General features: G+C 42.3%; 1 protein-coding gene across 2 annotated transcripts; it reads right to left on the reverse strand.

Moving 5' to 3' along the window:
• Positions 1-279: 279 nt before the first annotated feature.
• LOC310863333 (uncharacterized protein) lies at positions 280-14,783 on the reverse strand. Of its 2 annotated transcripts, none has more exons than XM_083771586.1 (6): positions 14,739-14,783; positions 11,111-11,293; positions 10,703-10,856; positions 8,406-8,584; positions 6,458-6,689; positions 280-685 (listed from the first exon to the last, which is right to left on the reverse strand). In XM_083771586.1, exons 2-6 carry the CDS (start codon positions 11,279-11,281, stop codon positions 537-539), a joined length of 885 nt encoding a protein of 294 aa, XP_083627712.1. In that variant the 5' UTR covers positions 11,282-11,293; positions 14,739-14,783; the 3' UTR covers positions 280-536. The 2 variants fall into 2 exon arrangements, with proteins under 2 accessions (XP_083627712.1, XP_083627711.1); XM_083771585.1 differs by having other exon boundaries at positions 11,099-11,293.
• Positions 14,784-15,181: the final 398 nt, after the last annotated feature.

A 15,181-nucleotide genomic window follows, 5' to 3' on the forward strand; every position in this document is an offset into this window, starting at 1 on the left:
ATTCTGACCCGAGATCAGATTCTAAAAATGTCAGTCGTTCTTCGATTTTTTCAAAAATAGCAGACCTACAAGCTCGTAGCGCGCCACTCGGTGGCGCGATACGAGCTTGTAGATCTGCTATTTTTCAATAGGTAAAGCATAACATGATGCCAACACCAAAACGGGTTCCCGCTCAAAATGGGTTAAGACCCAAATTGTAATTACTTTTCCATACGATGACTTTGTCTTAATTAAAATCTATCTATTTTTTTGTATTAACTGAAACAGAAAACATTCAATATCTCCTTTTCTACAGCCGTAACATGAAATGTTAGACAAAACGTAGTGTAAAATATTCATACATTTCAAATGATTAAACCGATATTTCAATATCAAATGTACGTACGTCTACTAAATACTGTAAGTCCTATAAAAAACACATGCTACCAATACAGTAGCTATACCTGCCATGAAATACTGACAGCCATAATAGGACATGGCAAAGAGAAATAACCCGCGTCAACAATAAACGACGGCAATTATTTTCTACGACTGAATCAACGGATGGAAATTGAAGGGACGCCTTCGGGTTTAACGGTCGTTAAACCCAGTCGTTTCTTTAATAACTTGTCCTCATTATTCAGTTTTGTCCGAATTGCAATTTTGATTTGGCAGTTATCCACACCGAATTTCAACGCCACATGATCTGGAAAGAAAAGAAGCATGCAGTCAAAGTTTTTAATCACGGTTTTGCATTTTTCAAATACATTCAAATTAGGGCTGTCAAAGTTAACGCACTATTATTATGTTAACTCACAATCCTTTTAACGGCACTATTTTTTTTAACGCGCGATTAACGCACTGTGAAGTTTGACAGTTTGTGGCCTCATGGTGGCGCTATAACAGGCTGTTGAGGAAGATTTGGGCCGGAGGTTCGTGTTGGAGGGATGCAGGTACAATGTTTTTCCATGTGTGCATACATAAGTTGTATACAGATCGATGCAGTTATAGCTAAAAACAGGAATTGGCCTGTTATAGCGCCACCGTGAGGCTGATTTTGAGGAAGAAATTGTGGCATGTCGTCCTCGGCCTAGTGAAAATGTGCGTGTATAATTTAACGGAAATTGCACACTGTGTTTGTGATTTGTGGCCTTTTTTCGAAATGGACGAATCGTGTGAGCTTTGGAAGACAATCTTAGCCAATCAGGATGGAAGATGGGAAATGGTGCCGCTCCGTGTTGATCACATGACTATGGAGATAGTGTATACCGATTTGCGTGAAATTTGGATAAAATCTGAAGGAGTAATAATAGAAAATGTGTTTTACATATGTGGGCCTCCTGGTGGCGCTATAAAGAGCAGATGTGAAAAATTCCAGGCAAAGGTTTTTCCTTGGCCTCTAGGGAGTTGGCATACAAAGTTATCCACAGATCCGTGCAGTTAGAGGTAAAAACACTTTTCGGCCAGTTATAGCGCCACCTTGAGTCTGAGTTGAAATTGTTCATGTGGCATTTCGTCCTCGGCCTAGTGGGAATGTGGGTGCACAATTTCACGGAAATCACGCGATGTGCTCATGATTTGCAGCATTTTGTTTGAAACTGAGCACTCCTGTGAATTTTGGAAGACAATCTTAACCAATCAGGATGGAGTGTGAGAAATCTGAAAGACCGGTTTCGTTGAATGGCTCTAGAGAGACTGTGTACCAATTTGCGTGATGTTTGGACAAAATCTGTAGGTGTACTGTGCAAAAACTTGTTTTGCACAAAGCGCCCTCCTGGTGGGGCTATAACAGGCCGTTGTGGAAAGTTTGGGGCAGAGGTTCATCGTTGGCATCCAGGGAGTGTCTGTGCAAAATTTGGCATCGATCGGGTTAACGGTGGCCGATATTAGCTGCTCACGGACGGACGGACGGACGGACGGACACACGGACACACGGACGGACGGACGGAGTGCAAAACATACTCTCCCCACATGCCTTCGGCCTGGTGGAGACAATAATGGACCTTGATATGAAAAATCTTGAAAACCACTGATTTAAGGTATATTTAGAACGGATAGAAAATATGCGATTAATTTGCGATTAATCACAGTTAACTATGGACAATCATGCGATTAATCAGATTAAATATTGTAATCGATTGACAGCCCTAATTCAAACACATACAGCAACAGAAGTACCAGAGGCACTGAGAGGGGTTACTTGTGTGTACGTTTCAGTCATAGAGAGATCTTTCTACCTACAATACCAATAACAAAGCCCAGTAAAATGGTAAATGGTAAATGGTGCATTTATATAGCGCCTTTATCCAAGGCGCTTTACATACCGTAGATTGTGCATTACATTCACCCATTCACACACACATTCATACACCTTTACAGAGATTGTGCATTACATTCACCCATTCACACACACATTCATACACCGATTGCGGCGGAAGCCATGCAAGGTACCAACCAGCACATCGGGAGCAATTTGGGGTTCAGAGTCTTGCCCAAGGACACTTCGACATGTAGACAGGAGGAGCCGGGATTCGAACCGCCGACCCATGGATCATTGGACGACCTGCTCTACCTCCTGAGCCACAGTCGCCCCAGTGACCTTGTGACCTTGTGGTTAGAGTGTCCGACCTCAGACTGAGTGCTTTTGGATCAAACTGCCCTTCAGGGTCAGGGTTTGTCAACTCAACACCGGGCGGAACTACTAAACATGTTTCAACATGTCCTTCCAAGCCGGCCATCCCAGCCATGACCATGACCCAAAATTGCAATATCCCATTCTGACCTGAGATCAGATTCATACGAGGTTTCCACTGGACACACACTGGTCTGATTAACCCATTCTGACCTGAGATCAGATTCTAAAAAATGTCAGTCGTTCTTCGATTTTTCAAAAATAGCAGACCTACAAGCTCTGAGCTTGTAGATCTGCTAATATGGAGGAAGGAAGAACAATCCACTTTGGACTGTGTGCCTTTCCCTAGTGGGACTGATTGAGGGTAGCTACTGGGAAGTATTGTAAGTCGGGACTTGATCACCCCGGCTGGGTCACCTGAGTGAGGGGTGTGATGTTTGCGAGACCCGAAACCCCGTTGACCTCAGGATACATCACTGAGGATACGTCCCAGGTGAAACCCCGATCACCTCAGGATACATCACTGAGGATACGTCCCAGGTGAAACCCTGTTGACCTTAGGATACATCACTGAGGATACGTCCCAGGTGAAACCCCGTTGACCTCAGGATACATCACTGAGGATACGTCCCAGGTGATGACCTCAGGATACATCACTGAGGATACGTCCCAGGTGATGACCTTGGGATACATCACTGAGGATACGTCCCAGGTGATGACCTCAGGATACATCACTGAGGATACGTCCCAGGTGAAACCCCGATGACCTTGGGATACATCACTGAGGATACGTCCCCAGGTGAAACCCCGTTGACCTCAGGATACATCACTGAGGATACGTCCCAGGTGAAACCCAGATGACCTCAGGATACATCACTGAGGATACGTCCCAGGTGAAACCCCGATCACCTCAGGATACATCACTGAGGATACGTCCCAGGTGATGACCTCAGGATACATCACTGAGGATACGTCCCAGGTGATGACCTTGGGATACATCACTGAGGATACGTCCCAGGTGATGACCTCAGGATACATCACTGAGGATACGTCCCAGGTGATGACCTCAGGATACATCACTGAGGATACGTCCCAGGTGATGACCTCAGGATACATCACTGAGGATACGTCCCAGGTGATGACCTCAGGATACATCACTGAGGATACGTCCCAGGTGCATCCATGCCATGTTTTTTCGTTCTTAGGATCAGTAGAATCCCATTGAGATCAGAAATGTCTTCATGTAGGGAAACAAGTGCACTGTCCAACAGTGTCTGCCATCAGGGCGAACAGTAAACTTTGAAAAGACGTGGTTAAAATACTCTTTTCTTTAAAAGACCATATTACTTATTTTAACCTTGCACAAAAAATAATTGCACCCACTTTTACACTGATTCTGATGTTGGGTGGCATATCTTATTATGAATGCATTTGCGCTGAAACATCAACTTCGTTTAGAAAGCAAGGCAAGTTTATTTAAACTTTAATCCTAAAATTACGTTGATGAAGCTGACGTCAGATTACGTCTCTTCATCGCCTAGTTATAACTGTGCATAGTGCACTGCACATAATAAGCAGACTTGGCAACCTGACTGTAGAAAGTAACAGTACAGTAAAGAACCTGGGGGTTATTATTGATTCTGAATTGAATTTTAATTCACACATTAATCATGTTACCAAGATTGCCTATTTTCACCTTAGAAATATTGCACGAATCAGAGCCTATGTGTCCTTGGACGATGCAAAAACGCTAATCCACGCCTTTGTTTTTTCTCGGCTTGATTACTGCAATGCACTTTTTTCAGGACTGCCTAAGAAAACAACTGACAGATTACAACTTGTCCAAAATGCAGCAGCCAGAGTTTTAACTAGAACTAAGATGAGAGAACATATTATTATTGATTTTAAAATTATTTTACTTGTCTATAAAGCTCTCAATGGTCTCGCACCTTCCTACCTACATGACTGCCTGCCTAAATATGTCCCAAACCTTCCTACCTACATGACTGCCTGCCTAAATATGTCCCAAACCTTCCTACCTACATGACTGCCTGCTTAAATATGTCCCAAACCTTCCTACCTACATGACTGCCTGCCTAAATATGTCCCAAACCTTCCTACCTACATGACTGCCTGCCTAAATATGTCCCAAACCTTCCTACCTACATGACTGCCTGCCTAAATATGTCCCAAACCTTCCTACCTACATGACTGTCTGTCTAAATATGTCCCAAACCTTCCTACCTACATGACTGCCTGCCTAAATATGTCCCAAACCTTCCTACCTACATGACTGCCTGCCTAAATATGTCCCAAACCTTCCTACCTACATGACTGTCTGTCTAAATATGTCCCAAACCTTCCTACCTACATGACTGCCTGCCTAAATATGTCCCAAACCTTCCTACCTACATGACTGCCTGCCTAAATATGTCCCAAACCTTCCTACCTACATGACTGCCTGCCTAAATATGTCCCAAACCGCCCCCTAAGGTCTTCCACGGCTGGCCTGCTCGCTTTGCCAAAAAAAATGGCAACTAAAAAATACGGGGAAGCAGCTTTTTGCTTCTACGGGCCGTCGGCATGGAACAAGCTCCCACTGTACCTTCGTCAGGCAGCCTCTGTAGACATTTTTAAAGCTCAGCTCAAGACCCACCTCTACAACATTGCTTTTAAGTGATAATTTATTTTTTATTTTTTGTTATTCATGTCCTCACTGTATTGCATTACTACTTGTTTTTTAATGTCGTTGCCTTGCTTTTCTTTTATTCTCCATTGTTCTGTAAAGCACTTTGAGCTGCATTTCATGTCATGAAAGGTGCTATACAAATAAAGTTTTATTATTATTATTATTATAGTGTGTAGCGACACACCACTGACACAAGTGCGGTTGGATCCGATGGCAGGCCCCGCCCCCTATACATACAGGCCCCGCCCCCTATACATACAGGCCCCGCCCTCTATACATACAGGCCCCGCCCCCTATACATACAGGCCCCGCCCCCTATACGTACTAGTGCATGTCTGGGTTTGTACATCATGTGACACACTAGCGTCATGTCCAGGGGGTGAACTTGTACCATCAAGCTGCCTCACGCCACAGAAACAGGAGATAGGCTCCTGACCTAGGGGCCACAGGGTTACATCAAGCTGCCTCAGGCCACAGAAACAGGAGATAGGCTCCTGACCTAGGGGCCACAGGGTTACATCAAGCTGCCTCAGGCCACAGAAACAGGAGATAGGCTCCTGACCTAGGGGCCACAGGGTTACATCAAGCTGCCTCAGGCCACAGAAACAGGAGATAGGCTCCTGACCTACGGGGCCACAGGGTTACAGAAACAGGAGATAGGCTCCTGACCTACGGGGGGGCCACAGGGCCACAGAAACAGGAGATAGGCTCCTGACCTACGGGGGCCACAGGGTTACATCAAGCTGCCTCACGCCACAGAAACAGGAGATAGGCTCCTGACCTACGGGGGCCACAGGGTTACAGAAACAGGAGATAGGCTCCTGACCTACGGGGGGGCCACAGGGCCACAGAAACAGGAGATAGGCTCCTGACCTACGGGGGCCCCAGGGTTACATCAAGCTGCCTCAGGCCACAGAAACAGGAGATAGGCTCCTGACCTACGGGGCCACAGGGTTACATCAAGCTGCCTCACGCCACAGAAACAGGAGATAGGCTCCTGACCTACGGGGGCCACAGGGTTACATCAAGCTGCCTCAGGCCACAGAAACAGGAGATAGGCTCCTGACCTACGGGGGCCACAGGGTTACATCAAGCTGCCTCAGGCCACAGAAACAGGAGATAGGCTCCTGACCTACGGGGGCCACAGGGTTACTTACCAATAAGACTTCTCACGGTGTCAGGCGGGAGTTGAGGCTTTTGGAGGTCTTCTGACGTGACGTTTGTCCGACGGCCTTGTAGTGAATGTGTGCCCAGGGTCTCCCTGTCGAACAGCAGCATCAGCAGGGCTGACACGTATTTTTTGTAGTCTGTGATCCGTGAGATTCGCTCGTATAGATTCCGTGGGACTCGGAGACCCTCTGAGAGATACAGATAGTTCTCGTCGCCATCCTGGGAGTAAAAAGAAAACCGTTTTAAGTTTCATAAACAAAAGGCAAAGAGCCTTCCCCAGCGCTAACCTACAGAGTACCAGCTTTGTTTAAGTTTCATAAACAAAAGGCAAAGAGCCTTCCCCAGCGGTAACCTGCAGAGTACCAGCTTTGTTTAAGTTTCATAAACAAAAGGCGAAGAGCCTTCCCCAGCGCTAACCTACAGAGTACCAGCTTTGTTTAAGTTTCATAAACAAAAGGCGAAGAGCCTTCCCCAGCGCTAACCTACAGAGTACCAGCTTTGTTTAAGTTTCATAAACAAAAGGCGAAGAGCCTTCCCCAGCGCTAACCTACAGAGTACCAGCTTTGTTTAAGTTTCATAAACAAAAGGCGAAGAGCCTTCCTCAGCGGTAACCTACAGAGTACCAGCTTTGTTTAAGTTTCATAAACAAAAGGCGAAGAGCCTTCCCCAACGGTAACCTACAGAGTACCAGCTTTGTTTAAGTTTCATAAACAAAAGGCGAAGAGCCTTCCCCAGCGGTAACCTGCAGAGTACCAGCTTTGTTTAAGTTTCATAAACAAAAGGCGAAGAGCCTTCCCCAGCGGTAACCTGCAGAGTACCAGCTTTGTTTAAGTTTCATAAACAAAAGGCGAAGAGCCTTCCCCAGCGGTAACCTACAGAGTACCAGCTTTGTTTAAGTTTCATAAACAAAAGGCGAAGAGCCTTCCCCAGCGCTAACCTACAGAGTACCAGCTTTGTTTAAGTTTCATAAACAAAAGGCAAAGAGCCTTCCCCAGCCGTAACCTACAGAGTACCAGCTTTGTTTAAGTTTCATAAACAAAAGGCGAAGAGCCTTCCCCAGCGCTAACCTACAGAGTACCAGCTTTGTTTAAGTTTCATAAACAAAAGGCGAAGAGCCTTCCTCAGCGCTAACCTACAGAGTACCAGCTTTGTTTAAGTTTCATAAACAAAAGGCGAAGAGCCTTCCCCAGCGCTAACCTACAGAGTACCAGCTTTGTTTAAGTTTCATAAACAAAAGGCAAAGAGCCTTCCCCAGCCGTAACCTACAGAGTACCAGCTTTGTTTAAGTTTCATAAACAAAAGGCGAAGAGCCTTCCCCAGCGCTAACCTACAGAGTACCAGCTTTGTTTAAGTTTCATAAACAAAAGGCGAAGAGCCTTCCTCAGCGCTAACCTACAGAGTACCAGCTTTGTTTAAGTTTCATAAACAAAAGGCGAAGAGCCTTCCCCAGCGGTAACCTACAGAGTACCAGCTTTGTTTAAGTTTCATAAACAAAGGTGAAGAGCCTTCCTCAGCGGTAACCTACAGAGTACCAGCTTTGTTTAAGTTTCATGAACAAAAGGCGAAGAGCCTTCCCCAGCGCTAACCTACAGAGTACCAGCTTTGCCACTGTGCCCCATTCTAATAGTTTTCTTGAGTGTCTTGTATTTCATGTCAAAATTATGTCTTTTTTTTACTGTAGTTTTTTTCCTCTTCTGTTGTATCCTTTTAGTAATGTTCATATTCTGTATATTCTTGGCAAAAATATGTGCTGTTCCGCACACGCACACGCACACGCGCACACGCACACACACACACACACACACACACACACACACACACACACACACACACACACACACACACACACACACACACAGTTGAAAACAACTAACTAAACTAGCTAAATCTGAAATTCCCCTTTCCAGTGGTTTAAACAGAGAAACATGCACTGACCTCTGGCATATGATGAGATAACCTGGCTTCCGTCTCGGTGTCAGTAATAAATGAGATGGACTCGTCAGCGTCGTTGTTCTGTGAGGGAAACTCTCTGTCGCTGCCATGGCGGACGTGATCCAGGGTAACACGGAGCTCATGGGCTGTGTGTCTCATCTGCATCATGAGGGTGTTCATGTCTGGAATTAAATAGAAAACACCATTTTATAATATTTTGTACTTTTTTTTGAGCTTGTAGATCTGCTGTTTTTCAATAGCTGAAGCATAACATGATGCCAACACCAAAACGGGTTCCCGTTCAGAATGGGTTAAACCCTCACAAGAACACAATCATTGAAGATTAACGTACGTGGAGACAACATCAGAAGGACCAGGGGCCTATTTCACGAAACTTGGATTAGAGATTAAGCCGGGCTTTAACACATATGCTGGTTTAATATATCCTGGATCAGTGCTTAACCGGTTTCATGAAAGCTGGTTGATCTTGCCAGATTAACTTAACCAGTTAACCTGGATATGTTGAGGCTTGATTTGGTTTCATGAAAGTGATGCTACATAAATTACTATGGAAACTAATGCTTTGGACTTAGCCTGCTCCGGACCAGGCTAACAGCCAGGTTTAACCTAATCCTGATGTCTTTACTGTTCATTAAGCAGTCAAACTGATCACAAACCAATGATGTTTTCCAGATTTATTCAATTATTATGGTTTTATGTTGCCTTATTTGTATCGGTCTGCATTAAAGGACTAATTTAAGCACTATATAAAATCAAATAACCAAATGTTTCATAGTTTTAGAAATATAGTGCTTTCAAATTTGAGACATTTATAGGCAGATAGTGGCACTTAAAAAAATCACTTTCACCTAGAAACTCCATTCACACTTTGTAAATTTCAGCTTACTGTGGAGACACATGCTGGAACTTTTTACTTTGAAATGTTTTGTAGTTTCTGAGTTATTTAACTTAAACGCCCAATGCATTCTCAATGGCAATAGCACAAACTTTGGCATGCTACATGAACCATGACCCGGCCCTGTCTGGACCACAACCCCCTTCTCCAAAGGTAGCTCCCTCAGAGGAGGGAGTTATGGCCAAATAACACAATGCGACAATATCATTATGCTTACAATTTTAAGAATTCTGTTTTTAAGTTAATAGTAGTGGTAAAATGTAAACTATATTTTTGGGGTAGTTAATCATTCAGTCTATCCACTATTGAGAGTATGTTCTCTCTTTAATTACAGCAGCAGTATTTATTTTAGAAGCTTAAGTCCTTGTATCAGTAAGTCTTGAATAGATTAGTAAAGATAATGAGATATACAGAAGGGGGCTGTAATGCAACTATTAAGGATGCAAACTGCCTTAATACCCCATGAAGAAGAAGGATCAGTAAATCTGTGATCCACATAAGGGGTCTAGAGACAAAAAGCCAGACTGTCTATTAAGCCTGGCTTGCTGATCCCGGCTCGCCAAATCCACCAATTCTGAGCCTCGCTTGGCTTTAGTGGAACGGAATAAACCAGGCTGTAAAGACCAGGATTTAAAAAGCCTGGCTTTGGCCTAAATCCTGGATTAGTTAATCCAGGTTTCGTGAAACAGGCCCCAGACCTCATATCCCCCGAAAATCCGGCTCAAAACATGAGTAAGAATGCATTCTACGATGCATTCTATAGAATGCATTCTACGATGCATTCTATAGAATGCATTCTACGATGCATTCTATAGAATACATTCTACGATGCTGCCACCAACAGTGGAAAGTGAAAAAAACATAAAGGAGCTCGACTCCCTACCCAAACTCAAAATACAAGTGAACAGAGTTGAACTCTTTGAACAACTTGTTCAAAAACATGGGTTATAGCCCATCGTTTTTAGAATTTTTGATATTTTTCTTAACCTTGTTTTTCATCATTTTTGAACATGGGCTATAGCCCCTACCGTACGGCATACTAAAGCACGCCGTTTTTCATCATTTTTGAGGATTTGAAAAAAATTAAAATTTCAAAAAACATGGGTTATAACAACCCCTGACCCTACTTTATCTTTACTGTATATTTCTGTATAGTATCGTTTGTATTACTGAGTATTATCCTTTGTATTGAGTACAAAGGACTACAATAGAAACATGCCCATAGGGATTTTTGTACTATCCTTTTAGCATAACATTTAACTTTACTACCTGTACTGTTAATAAACATGTTACTTAAGTATTCACGCAATAGAATAAACAATCACTGTGGTAGTTTTGAGTATATGATTTCATAAAGGATTATCTGAATGTTAGATCAACTCACCCTTCAGCTCCCTCAGCTCTTTCTCAGCCAAGATTCTACATCTGCGTTCATATTTGAGTTCCGCTTGCAACTGTTCTATTTTCATCAGAAGGCTTATTGTGTCTGTTCTAATCCCAGGACTTCCACAGTTCTCTTCAAAGCCAATTTCATCAGTCTGCCAAAGAAAGAAAAACATGTTAGGCAAAGGTATTTAATCAGGCCTGACGTCGAAATAAAAAAAAAGGTTTTCTAAATAGTAAATAGCAGATATACAAGCTCACAGTGTGTCACTTCAGCCCAAGCTTGTACAGTACATGCCGCTATTTTTGAACATTTTTGAAAAAAATCTCAATAGTGAGAAATACTGATTTTGAGGTTTTAAATGAGTTAAATATACATTAAACATAATAATGTCACCTCGTATTTCACCTCGTGGTTTACAAAATGAGTAGGGGAGTAGGTTGGCTCTTCATGCTGTGAGAAGCCGTCTTCAACAATGTTCGGATCACCTCCGAAGCTGTGCGTTTGTGGGTTAATCTTGATCATCTTGGGCGGTGGCTGTGTTGTTGTTGGTGACCCAGCGTACCTCTTGGGCGGCATAGGTTTAGTAATCTGGAAAAGAGTTGGGCACAGCCTTTACCCTACTTCAAAACATGGGACTGTACTGTCTGGGATATTGTCAAACCATTACAGATGCTTGTTAACACCCATTCTGACCTGAGATCAGATTCATACGAGGTTTCCACTGGACACACACTGGTCTGATTAACCCATTCTGACCCGAGATCAGATTAAAAAAATGTCAGTCGTTCTTCGATTTTTCAAAAATGGCAGACCTACAAGCTCGTATCGCGCCACTCGGTGGCGCGATATGAGCTTGTAGATCTGCTGTTTTTCAATAGATAAAGCATTAACATGATGCTAACACCAAAATGGGTGCCCGGTCAGAATGGGTTAAGGAATTAACTGCTGTACAAGTTTAATTGTTGATAGATGTATATGTTAATGATGTTATTTATATTCAGTGGTGATTGACTGAATATTAGGGGTGTCAAAAAAAAATCGATTCGAATTAGAATCGCGATTCCCGTTATGAACGATTCAAAATCGATTCATAATTTCCAAAAATAGATTTTTTTATTATTATTTATTAATATATATATATATATATATATTTTAGATTTGATTTCTGGTTAGTTACAGGAGTTTTCACTACATGGTGTTTATAATATGAAATGTAAGCTCACCCTAACCCTCACCCTTACAGTAAACATCATGTCTTCAGTCATATCACTACATGGTGTTTATAATATGAAATGTAAGCTCACCCTAACCCTCACCCTTACAGTAAACATCATGTCTTCAGTCATATCACTACATGGTGTTTATAATATGAAATGTAAGCTCACCCTAACCCTCACCCTTACAGTAAACATCATGTCTTCAGTCATATCACTACATGGTGTTTATAATATGAAATGTAAGCTCACCCTAACCCTCACCCTTACAGTAAACATCATGTCTTCAGTCATATCACTACATGGTGTTTATAATATGAAATGTAAGCTCACCCTAACCCTCACCCTTACAGTAAACATCATGTCTTTAGTCATTTTCAAGTTAATCACTTCAGTTGGTTGGAGTAGATTGTGATGAAATCCTATGTATTGAATCAAGAATCATTTTGAATAGAGAATAGTTTCGAATCTGGAAAAAAAATCTTTTGAATAAAAAAAAATCGTTTTTGGAGAATCGTAGAATCGAAAAAATCGATTTTGAATCGAATCGTGACCCCAAGAATCGGAATCGAATCGTGGGACACCCAAAGATTCACAGCCCTACTGAATATATGCTGTACATTATTATCCACATAGCCTATATCCACTGTTAGTATAGTGTTCATATTACCCGAATACCCGTACTGTATATCGATGCATAAGTGATGTGCAGAATGTACATGATATTCACTGGTAGTCTAGACATATACTTATTGATACAATATACATTGTTAACTCAGTCAGACCAAGTGCAAATGTCTGAATGAAATGAATGAATGAAATGTCAATTTCATTTTCATTTCATTATCATGTTTCCAGTGTTCCACCTTATTCTCATCTGTCTACTCTCAACCCCTTTTGGTGTTTTAAACATTATGTTTAGCTATTGAAAAATAGCAGATCTACAAGCTCATAGCGTGCCACCGAGTGGCGCGCTACGAGCTTGTAGGTCTGCTATTTATGAAAAATCGTATATCGATGCATAAGTGATGTGCAGAATGTACATGATATTCACTGGTAGTCTAGACATATACTTATTGATACAATATACATTGTTAACTCAGTCAGACCAAGTGCAAATGTCTGGGGTCAGACTAGCCCTCCAAGCAGAACCCAATGGTACTGAAGTTTCTGACATTTTTTAGACCCAGACCATGGGGTCCTGTTCCAGCAGTATCCTGCCACCTGGTACGCGGACATACATAAAACATAAACACCGTGGATAACGCCTGTCTGCGCTCTTTGACGAAATTTTTTCGTGTGAGGGCTTCTGAATCTGTGAACTATAAGTACCTATACATGCCGCTGCGAATATCTCCTGTGGCGCGGAAGCCGTTAAGTATTTTTAATCTTTGTTTGACCGATTTCGTCGCTTTGATTCTTCTCTTCCTTCCTTGTTTATTGACACCTCATTGTACCGCCTATCTGGCTAGCTAGTGGCGCTATAGCTATGACACAGCAGATCAGAGGCAGGGACGTAGCCGCACAAGCCAACCGCACACTGGGAGGCGGTACAATAAACGGTAAACAAACAAGAAGAAATAAAGCGACCAAATCGGTCAAACAAAGATTAAAAATACTTAACGGCTTCTGCGCCACAGGAGATATTCGCAGCGGTTTGTATAGGTACTTATAGTTCACGATTTCAGAAGCCCTCAAAGGGAAACAGGCCGTCAAACGGCGCAGATACGATGTTAGTGAGCATATTTATGTCCGCGTTCCAAAATTCCCATACGAAAATATAAATATGAACAGGGACCCTACACAAAGCGACATCAACATTTCAGAAAAGCTTCATGGAGGGTTCCGAGAGGGGCTAGTCTAGACATATACTTATTGATACAATATACATTGTTAACTCAGTCAGACCAAGTGCAAATGTCTGGGGGTCAGACAGACTTTGTCAATTTCATTTTTATTTCATTATCATGTTTCCAGTTTTCCACCTTATATTCTCATCTGTCTACTCTTAAACATATTATGCTGTTTCATGCTTTAGTGGTATTGATGGTAACTATAGGCACATGAATTTCCCTCGGGGGGGGGATCATACATGTTTGTAACCCTAACCCCCTTTTTCCCCTCACTGTATATGTATCTTTTCCCTTTTTGCTTCCTTTATGATGAATTCCTGTTCTGTTCTTTAACTACATAGAAATGTCTATTTGTACGTCTCTAAATGTTTTGATGAATTGAACAATGTGGACCCTGTTGTAAACAAGTGTAATGCTTAATTGGGTCGTCCACTCACAGTTAACAGTCTTTGTATTGAGTTTGTGCTTAAAATGTACTGTAAATTCTACAAACTGTTAATAAATATTTCAATCAATCAATCAATCAATCAATCAATTCCTGTTCTGTTCTTTAACTACATAGAAGTGTCTATTTGTACGTCTCTACTCTCTAAATGTTTTGATGAATTGAACAATGTGGACCCTGTTGTAAACAAGTGTAATGCTTAATTGTGTCGTCCACTCACAGTTAACAGTCTCTGTATTGAGTTTGTGCTTGAAATGTACTGTAATTCTGCAAACTGTTAATACTATATTTCAATCAATCAATCATACATGTTTGTCTTGTTAGTGTATGTTGCTTTTGAACGAGGAAAAAGTTCCTAGTGAATCATCCATTCCTCCTAAATGTAAACCCTCCCTCCCCGTTTCTACAGTACCTCCACTTCTCCTCAAGCTGGCCGTCAATGAACACTCTGTAATAAAACACAACTGTACAGCCTACATAACATTATGTTTCTGTCTCCTCCTGCCATGATATATCCTCACCTTGACTTGTTAGTGGCTTTTCGACACAATGCTATGACAGACCCGACCGACCGACCGACCGCGAGTCAGTTGAGGACAAAAGACACCAGACAGACAGACAGACAGGCAGTATAAATGGAAGTACTGCGTAGTAGAGGAAGTAGTAGTACTACAGTAGTGCGCGTACATGGATCCTAGTTTAAATACATGTTGTAAAACGTGCGCAGAATGTCCCCAGAAAAGCGGACGGGGAGGCGTTGATGTGTCATGTATATTTGGCTACACGTGTGACATGTTTGCGTGGAGTAAACATGCGGTGTAGTATTTTTTATTTGTACTAATATGTGCGGAACTAAAAAATGCAGATGTCATGATCTCCTGAGGAAACGTTTCGCCGCTGTACCAGTTTCCTCTGGGTTTTCTGACCAATCGTATTTCACATTTTGTTCTACGTCATCCAATTA

This window comes from Protomyctophum parallelum, assembly GCF_964188405.1.
Source record: "Protomyctophum parallelum genome assembly, chromosome: 8".
NCBI lineage: Eukaryota > Metazoa > Chordata > Actinopteri > Myctophiformes > Myctophidae > Protomyctophum > Protomyctophum parallelum.

Coding starts and splice junctions, on each gene's coding strand:
- LOC310863333 (XM_083771585.1), bottom strand. CDS start 11,281: ATGCCGCCCAAGAGGTACGCTGGGTCACCAACAACAACACAGCCACCG. Junction 6,690..8,405: donor TATCTCATCATATGCCAGAG/GTCAGTGCATGT, acceptor TTTTACTCCCAG/GATGGCGACGAGAACTATCT. Junction 686..6,457: donor CACCGTGAGAAGTCTTATTG/GTAAGTAACCCT, acceptor TTTTCTTTCCAG/ATCATGTGGCGTTGAAATTC.